The 9,736-nt window shown below is 41.5% G+C and overlaps 1 protein-coding gene across 3 annotated transcripts in view; it reads right to left on the bottom strand.

Moving 5' to 3' along the window:
• The window catches only part of acad11 (acyl-CoA dehydrogenase family, member 11), a 40,761-nt gene extending 31,550 nt beyond the window's left edge, over positions 1–9,211 (bottom strand). For 2 of the 3 annotated variants that reach the window (XM_035526101.2, XM_081718840.1), the window contains exons 1-11: positions 9,072–9,211; positions 8,878–8,977; positions 8,348–8,473; positions 7,962–8,123; positions 7,478–7,642; positions 6,227–6,368; positions 5,706–5,827; positions 5,206–5,312; positions 4,779–4,893; positions 1,486–1,563; positions 1,184–1,322 (exon numbers count right to left, since the gene is read on the bottom strand). In XM_035526101.2, coding sequence (XP_035381994.1) covers positions 1,184–1,322; positions 1,486–1,563; positions 4,779–4,893; positions 5,206–5,312; positions 5,706–5,827; positions 6,227–6,368; positions 7,478–7,642; positions 7,962–8,123; positions 8,348–8,473; positions 8,878–8,977; positions 9,072–9,196 — 1,381 coding nt within the window. In that variant the 5' untranslated portion in view covers positions 9,197–9,211. Of the gene's footprint in view, positions 1–1,183; positions 1,323–1,485; positions 1,564–4,778; positions 4,894–5,205; positions 5,313–5,705; positions 5,828–6,226; positions 6,369–7,477; positions 7,643–7,961; positions 8,128–8,347; positions 8,474–8,877; positions 8,978–9,071 lie in introns of those variants that run through there. The other variant, XM_035526102.2, reaches the window with a different exon arrangement.
• Positions 9,212–9,736: the final 525 nt, after the last annotated feature.

Below are 9,736 nucleotides of genomic sequence, written 5' to 3' on the forward strand. Positions count from 1 at the left end.
AATCAAACATACCAATGAACTAGAATACTGTAGAATACAGGGATGAATGCTGATACCTAGAAGTGCAAAATACATAAGGTCTATCTTAAACAATGATAAGTGCTATAAACAATAAGTGCTAGAGTTTGTTAAATAACAAACAGTGCCCTACAATAAGTACTAAAATAGTCAGTTAATAAGGGAGCAGTGTCAGTCCTTTAAATATTCTGCAAATAGATGGGTCTTTAGTCTGCGTCTGAAGACTGCAAGGGACTCTGCTGTCTGCACAGCAAGCGGGAGTTCATTCCACCCTCTTGAAGCCAAGATGATCTATATTATAACAAACTAAAGATGTTGAAGCCCAAGACCTGTTGGTAAGATCTGCCTCTTATCTGTAATTTCCAAAATACTGTTCCAGTGTGCTGCTGTTTTATTCATGTGGCCCTGATTATGAGCTGGTAAGATATAATGACCATCACAGAACTTTTTCAGTTAAACTACTTTATTCAGCTTTATACGTTGCTTTATACAGCCCTGTTCTCTCATGTATTCGCTCGTGTTTCATGAAAACAAGCTAAAGCAAAACAACATATAAACTAAAACTTCATCCCACTGTGATATGCATTAACCTAATTGACTAAGTCCGGTACAGCTTGCTCTTCTCCCTGCTCTGTGTCTCTGGTTTCTCTGAAACAGGATCATCAGGCTTGTTCCCAGCACAAGCTGAATGTGGAGAGCTGCAGCAGGGAGAGGTTCAGTCTATGGCCTGACGGGGACCTCGAGGATCTGGGCATCTTTTAAAGAAAAGCTGGAGCTTGGAGTACTTCAGTTAGCCATGTGAAATGGTGGATGATTCGTTTCTGGTATGGGTTATACACAGAAGACAGTCTGCTTATGCTAGAAGCACACTGGCCTTTCTCAGTGATCACAGACCAGTGTTTATTCCTGAAGTCTCACAAGACAATGAGAAAAGACAGCAAGCAGAAGCCACTAATGTCCATTTCTGGAAGGGATGGGATATGTGAAATGGTATACTAGTTCCGCTGTGAGAAAAAAAAGGTTAGCTTGTTCTTGCAAAACAAGACAGCAAATTTAATAACACTTTAAAACTGAATTTTCAGTTTTATGTTGATCTGCATTAACAGATGCATTTCTCTCTCTCTCTCTCTCTCTCTCTCTCTCTCTCTCACACACACACACACACCTGGGGCCTGGCAATTGAAGACCTCAGGAGCATAAGAGCACCGTCCAGTTTCCTCTGCGATGTAAGAGTAGTCTAGCTGTGACAGTCCACTTACTGCAGGCAGGAACAGATTCCACAGGCCTGCAGCACGAGCTTTGGCCTACGTACATGCGCACAAACACACACACACCCACAACCAGAGTATTAAAACATGTGTACAACAACATAAAATATAATCTACAATCTACTGGCAAATACGAAAATACACCATGGTAGGTGATGAGTAGATTTGTGTGTGTGCGTGCACATATGTATGGATTTACTTTCAGATCCTCTAGCACTGGAGGCGTTTGCCACCTCTGGGTACCATCAGTGTGTTTGGCATAATACTCCATGATTTGCTGAAACAAAGACAGCATGTTTTAAAAGACTGGTCCCGAAAGCGTCTTTCATGGACTGTGGGATTCTGGAAGTGGGTGTTTACCCGCACAAGCACGGGAAAGAAAGAGGTCTTTTGAGTGTAAAGAATTCAGGAAGTAGAGGGTAAGGGACAATGGGGACAACACAAACATCTAAATGAACCCACTCAGAAAGTAAAGGTGCAGAGAATTTAAAAAAGTACATTTATACGGTGCCTCCAAGTAGTATTCAACCCCTGCAGATTTTGCAAATTCATCAAGTTGCAAATAACTTACAGCCTTCAAACTTTGAACAAGAGTAGCATTTATTAACAGATGCCTAAATATTACAACAAGTTGCTCAATTAAATTATAATACATTTTAAACATAAAAATTAGGGTCAATTATTATTCAACCCCTAGGTTTAATATTTTGTGAAATAACCCTTGTTTGCAATTACAGCTATTAATCGCTTTTTTTTTATAAGACCTGATCAGGCCGGCACAGGTCTCTGGAGTAATCTTCCCACTCCTCCATGCAGATCTTCTCCAAGTTGTCTAGGTTCTTTGGGTATCTCTTGTAGACTTTGATCTTGAGCTCCTTCAAATTTTCAATTGCGTTAAGGTCAGGAGACTGACTAGGCCACTGCAACACCTTGATCTTTTCCCTCTTAAACCAGGCCTTGGTTTTCTTGGCCGTGTGCTTGGGGTCATTGTCCTATTGGAAGATGAAATGATGACACATCTTAAGATCCATAATGGAGGAGCAGAGGTTTTTGGCCAAAATCTCCAGGTAGGCTATTCTATCCATCTTCCCGTGGATGCAGACCAGATGGCCGGACCTCTTGGCTGAGAAGCAGCCCCACAGCATGATGTTGCCACCACCATGCTTGACTGTAGGGATGGTATTCTTGGGCTCGTATGCAGTGCCATCCTCTCGCCAAACGCCCCGGGTGTGGTCGGCACCAAAGACCTCGATCTTGGTCTCGTCAGACCAGAGAACCTTGAACCAGTCTGATTCAGAGTCCTCCAAGTGATCATGAGCAAACTTTAGACAGGCCTTGACATGACGCTTTGAAAGTAAAGGTACCTTATGGACTCGCCTGGAACGTAGACCATTGCAGTGGAGTACGTTACTTATGGTATTTATTGAAACCAATGTCCATACCACCATGAGATCTTCCCAGAGTTCCCTCCTTGTTGTCCTTGGGTCAGCCTTGACCGTTCGGACAAGCCTGGCCTCAGCATGAGAGGAAATTTTGAAAAGCTGTCCAGGTCATGGAATGTTAACAGTAGTTCCATAAGCCTTCCACTTCCAGATGATGCTCCCAACAGTGGAGACAGGTAGGCCCAACTCCTTGGAAAGGGTTTTGCCAGCCCTGCGGCCCTCTACAATTTTGTCTCTAATGGCCTTAGAATTCTCCTTAGTCTTTCCCATGTTGACCATGTACGAGTGCTGTTCACTTGTTTGGGGAAGGGCTTTTATAGTCGGGGAACAAACAGAAAATTAATCCGAGCATGTGACGCTCATTGTTCTTAATACCTCAATTACTTCTTAGTACATCAGGGAACCAAACAGAATTCTGGTGGTTTGAGGGGTTGAGTAATAATTGACCCTCTGGTAAACTTTGCAAAATTAAAAAAAAAAGAAAATAAACAGTGAAATAAGATTCTTTTTTGCTGCAGTGCATTTCACATGTCCAGGCCCATCTACAGTCTAAATTTCACAGTGCTAACTTAACTCCAAATGTGTAAACCTGCAAAACTTGCAGGGGGTTGAATACTACTTGGAGGAACTGTGTATATACACTGCCTGGCCAAAAAAAAGGTCACACACTGTAATATTTCGTTGCACCACCTTTAGCTTTGATTACGGCACGCATTAGCTGTGGCATCGTTTCCACTAGCTTCTGCAATGTCACAACATTTATTTCTGTCCAGAGTTGCAATAATTTTTCCCCAAAATCTTGTACTGATGATGGGAGATTTGGACCACTGTGCAAAGTCTTCTCCAGCACATTCCAAAGACTCTCATTGGAGTTCAGGTCTGGACTCGGTGGTGGCCAAGCCATGTGTGAAAATGATGTTTCATTCTCCCTGAACCACTCTTTCACAATTTGAGCCGATGAATCCTGGCATTGTCATCTTGGATTATGCCCATGCCATCAGGGAAGAAAAAATCCATTGATGGAATAACCTGGTTGTTCAGTATATTCAGGTAGTCAGCTAACTTCATTCTTTGGGCACATAACGCTGCTGAACCTAGAACTGACCAACTGCAGCAACCCCAGATCATAGCAAATTGAAGCCGTTTTTGCCGGTTAGCCTCACTGAGTGGTTTTCTTAAGGCTACACAGCTGTTTAGTCCCAATCCCTTGAGTTCCCTCTGATTGTGTGTGTGAAAATGCGCTTACTTTCACTAATAAGCATATCCCTGAGTTCTACTGTTGTTTTTCTACGATTTGATTTCACCACACTTTTACATGATCGCCGATCACGATCATTCAAGATTTTTTTCCGAACACATTCCTTCATCAAAGATGATGTTTCCCTACTGTCCTTCCACTTTTTAATAATGTGTTGGATATTTCTTAACCCAATTTTAGTAGCTTCAGCAATCTCTTTAAAAGTTTTCTCTGCTTGATGCATGCCAATAATTTGACTCTTCTGAAACAGATTAACATCTTTTCCCACGACCACAGGATGTGTCTTTCCATATGGTTGTTTAACAAATGAGAAGCTACTCACTGCATCAGTTAGGGTTAAATAACTTGTTGCCAGCTGAAACAATCACCCATGCAGTAATTATCCAATGGGAGGCTCTTGCCTATTTTCTTAGTCAAATCCAGGTGGTGACCTTTTTTTTGTCCAGGCAGTGTATATCTGCAGGTTGAAACCAAAACATTTTAACCTGAATTAACAGAAGGCAAGATACCTTTGTAAATGATTAAAGGAACAGCTCAGGACTTTGTGTTATTTTCCATTTATGTCCATTTTTTAAATATATTTTTCAAGATTTTCTCTGGCAGTTCGCCTTAATGTGCAGGTTTGTGTCATTGTACACCTTAAACATGCACAACATACAACACAACTTCAGCCTGCATTCTTCACAGTGCCCATATGAAACAACAGATTTTTTATGTCCCTGTACATGGTATACATGTTTAACAATGAACATATGAATGTTGTGTTGCTATAAAGATGACCCAGCAGCTGACCTGCTGAGCAGGCAGGATGTGACGTTTCATGAACCTCTTGACCTGCTGGAGTACAGCATGACCTTTTGGTGACTGGAGAAATAGCCTATCAGAAACAGGCAACTCTAATGAAGAACTGTATGGGGAAAAAAAAAAAAAAAAAAGATTCAGCCACAAAGAAATGAAAAACACAATTAAAACACAGATACAAACACATTCAAATGTAAATAGAAAGCATTTAACAAGCATACCCAGCATTTGCAAGACGTTTCCCATACAATTTTAAACCACAGGGACAAATGGCTACAGATGCCCATACTTACTCTGACTGAATGACTGCAAGATGCATGAGACCCACATTGCTGCGCATTATATTTGGATTTGCACAATGACCCACTCCTATGGCAGTCTAGTGTATTGTTGTGTGTACTGTTGAGTGTGGGAGGACCTGTGGGCGATGTTCAGAGCCAGACAGGCTAGGGGCTCCACGCTTTCTCCGAACCTGGCTGCATCAGGAGCACTAGCATTCCCCAGCAAATATCTTGCATAGATACCCTACCCCCCCACACACACACACCCACACACACACACACACACACACACACCCACACACCGGATATGAGGGACATTTTAGAAGTACAGCAAAGGATTTTTGCTCTTATGTTGCGATAACAAGAGAAAAAAAAAGGTCTGTTATGTGTCTTCTTAGAAAAGATATCTGTGGTTGTTACTCAATTTGTATGTATTCTGAGAGCATAGGGGGGTGGTTGTTCTCACTCAACACTCGCACAGTCCAACATGAAAAAGATACAGCACCAAAGCAGGTAAGCAGAGAGACAGCAGTGGCCCTAGCACGTATGTGTTTGTGCATGTGCTCTGCGCTGATCTTATCGACCACAAAGCCAAACATCATTTCAGTGGAAAGCAGACCACAGGATGCAGGTGTACCTGTGCGATGCAGGCCATTTTAAACATGGCCAAGGCGATGAAGAAATTCTGCTTGGGAAGAGATGGAGGAATCCCACGACAGTGGCAGTAGAGGGAGATCAGTTCCCCTGGAGGAGGAATACCTGTCCAGACAGAAAGACTGTCAATGACTAGGTCTCCAGAACCCTCCCCTTCCTGACTAGAACGTTCCGGATTCACACGCGTATCACAAACAGGACATGCCATTACCCCAGCACAGCAGAAGCATATCATTCCGTGCTTCTCCCAGTGGCTTTATCATCATGACATTCACAACAACATGGTGATTAACCAGCATCCTCAGTCTGCCAACGCAAGGCGCCACATAGTTGTGCACCATTGCTGCGTGGGTCATTTGTCCCGACTCCCATCTCTTCAACAGCCGTGACATGGCAAATTTACGTGATTACAAGAGAACAAAACCACAATTCAAATACTCTAAATTCAGCCACACAGGCCCATAGTGAGTATAAAAATGATAATTGACAACGTGAAGGCCCCACCCTCTATTCCGGAAACTCCACCCAGAGTGCTGATGACCCCAATGTGGGAGGGGCAGTAGTGTGGCATGAGGAAGTAGGCCAGGTCTGCAGTAGGCTGACCAGTCGTGGACAGCTCCCAATCCAGCACAGCTAGCACTCGAGCCTGTTTGAAGAATGACAGTATGTGAACACACACATTAAACACAATAAATACATAAATAAAACACAACAATAAATGAAGGAAAAAAAAAAACCTGATGCAACTATATAAAACTATATATGTAATAATGTAACTACAATTTTGCACACAAATCAGAATGCTTGCAATAATCACAGGAGACTTTATAGGTGGCTGATATGTATGTATAAATTGGGGTGTACAAAATCCTCTCATGTTTTGTGTGTATGTATATTATGTTTTTTTGTGATATATATTTTGTGAGCAAGTTGCTTAGCCTGAATTCCAATGTACATATTTCTAATACCACACATGGCATTAAATTTAACTAATTACCTAAAAGACTTGTAATCAATCAAATACTGTAAAAGAGGAGTGCAGAGATACAACTGCACTGTGATTAGATTCAGTCTAACTCAAGCTAATGTTCCTGAAGCCATTCTTTATTTTTGATTTGAGTCAAATGCTTGAATTTGTATCAGCTCAACTTTGCCTTGTATAGGAATGGGTGATATGGGGGAAAATATCACAATACTTTTTTTTTTTTTTTTTTTTTTTACAATACATAATAGATATACTATTTCTTCAGACACAAACAGACAATGCATCAGCAAATCACTAGCGTCACATTTACAACTGTCTCTGAAAATATACATGAGAAAACGATTGTTTATTCAAATGTTCATTAAAATACTGGCAAATTCACTCTAAATAACTGGTCAGTCTCCTTTTAACAAGAAAAATGCAGTTGATTAGTGCACTAGGACTTCTGAAAAGCAACTCTCGATGCAATCTGGCACGATAACAGCAGCATATCGTCATATCGCGCTGGTGCACAAAATGCCAAAAAATGCTGGGAACAGCTTCTCAAACAAAGAAAAGTCAGCACAGTGTAAACTGAAATGAATACTGGAACAGATTTAATTGCCCATTTAATTGCCCATCTTCTAACCTTAAAGGTGACTCACTGTCTTTTGCTGTCTACATGATATTCTACACACATTGCTCTCTGTAAACAAACCGGTAAAAGATGGGATTCTTGTTTTGAGATTAAACACCCATAAATGCAACCCTGTTTGTTCACCGAGCTGTACCTCAGTCGGATGGAAGATCAAGTTGTCGACTCGAAAGTCGCCATGAACCAGGGCCACCTTGTCGTCACTGGTCGGCACATTGCTGCTCAGCCAATCAGAAAGCTCGTCCATAGCTGGAATGCTCCTGTGCGCCGAGGCTTTGTACTGTTTTGTCCAGGTGGATACCTAGATAAAGGGAAGGGTTCATCAAGGATCCTACTAAGACATCTAAAGTCACTGACAATAGCGCATGTGAAAGCAATAAAAGGATTAGGCTGCAGAGATGTTGTTCAGACCGACGTGGCCAAGACTCTAAGTGAAATAAGTAGCAGATAATCAAAAGACCTAGATTTAAGAGCCCCACAGGATTTGTTCACACTGGCACAGGTTTCTTTAATCATTTAAATAGTGGCAAAAGTGGCTCAGCAATTCTGGGTTGTTTTGAACAGAGGTTGCTGCTCCACGTCAGCTGGTAAAGGTCTGCTAATAAAAACTGATAGCTCACTTGTCTCTTAGAGTAACCTGCTCCTTTCCCATATCCCACAAGACCAAGCTCAGTGAGGTCAGCAGAGTGAAGCCTGGCCAGCACCTCGACGGCAGCCACGTACAAGGCACCTCGCTCGGCTGCGCAGAGGCCTGGGAGCCGTGGGTCTCGAAATATACGCCCCTGTCTCACACACACACACACACACACACACACACACACACACACACACACCTTAAAGAGACATTGGCTGTGGCCCAGTACATAGCATCCCATTTGTGAGCCCACTCTAACACAGCTCATTAATCAATATCACAATTGCCCAGTCATTCATGAGTACAGTTTTAACAGATCTGCTATAGAACACTTGATCTTAAGGGTCATGATTGTAGGAAGCACAGCTCTACCGGCACATGCTCCATGATGTAGAACTCTGTGCCAATGACGTCAGTGTCTGAGCAATACAGCACAGGCCTGGGTACAGGAAACCCAGCAGAATGCAGGGCCTTCTGTACAGCATACTCTCTATCCACCTGTTACACACACACACACACACACACACACACACACACACACACACACACACACACGAGAGAGAGAGAGAGAGAGAGAGAAAACAAACACATTCAGAGAAAGAAACAAAATTACCATTGTACATATATCCTCCAATTGACACCTCTAGCTGATTTTTGTTATCTGTGAAACATGATGTCTCCCTCTAGCGGTACTAAAGCTTGAGGACTGAACCCTGACACGGATTTGTGCAACTTTGTCAAAGTCCACACTAAGTAATTTGTCCTAGTTAAACTATGGTTCGGTTTGTTAAAAACATTGTTAGGTTAACTTCGCGCTTCACTAGGAAAACTAACTGTAATTGACGTACAACGTTCAGTTGTTAATAACAATAATTGTTAAGAAAAACAATAATATACACAACCTTGTGGGCACCAGGCAGCAAAGGACCCGGAGGTTTCTTTCTGAGCACATAATACTTATCTGGAGTCTCAAGTAAAAATGTTGGGTTGGACTGACCAGAGCTGCAGTAAACAGAAAAACACAACTGTTTCAGTTACATTTAAACATCTAAAGCAGTAAAAGATGCAATCTAGTGCACATTCATTAAGTGCATACCTATACTGCCGTACAGAAAGCACTGTGTTTTCTGAAACACTGTGCAGTCTCCCTAACAAGTGTCGGTGCAATTTGTTAACGTTAAAAAGGTGTTGTTGGCGAACAGAAGTTGTTTGGTCATCCATAGTGCCGAGTCCTATGAAGCTAGAAACCATAATCGTGGAAATAAAACTATTGCTCGACTATTTTCAAAATAAAAGTTGAACGACACAATAGTTGATGGCAATTACAAGTAGAGCCTTGTATTGGTTTTGACAAGGGTAGTATTTATTTAGATTCTTTATTTTCAGAAAATACTCCCTTCTTGACTGTCATATATAGATTATTAATTTTAGCTTGAACTTTCATTTTCTTTATTAAAAAATTAAGGATTCTATATTGGAATGATTTTGAAATGAAGAGGTTGGTGTATGTTGATATATGTTTTCCTTTTCCCTGTGCATGAAATGTATTATTATTCTTATGCTTTTATCTTATTATATTATATATTGCGTGTCTTTGTGTAATCTCTGCTGCAAGTGAAACCTTGCTCTTGGCTGGGTTTCCATGCATTTATGAAGGTTATGGCCACACAGAATTTAAAATACTGTGTAAAAGTGACTCCAGTAGTCTTCAGAAAACCTTCAGGAATTATGTTCCTGCTCAACAATGCAGTTGCAATAGCA

This window comes from Electrophorus electricus, chromosome 1 (genome assembly GCF_041902795.1).
Source record: "Electrophorus electricus isolate QZ-2024a chromosome 1, ASM4190279v1, whole genome shotgun sequence".
NCBI lineage: Eukaryota > Metazoa > Chordata > Actinopteri > Gymnotiformes > Gymnotidae > Electrophorus > Electrophorus electricus.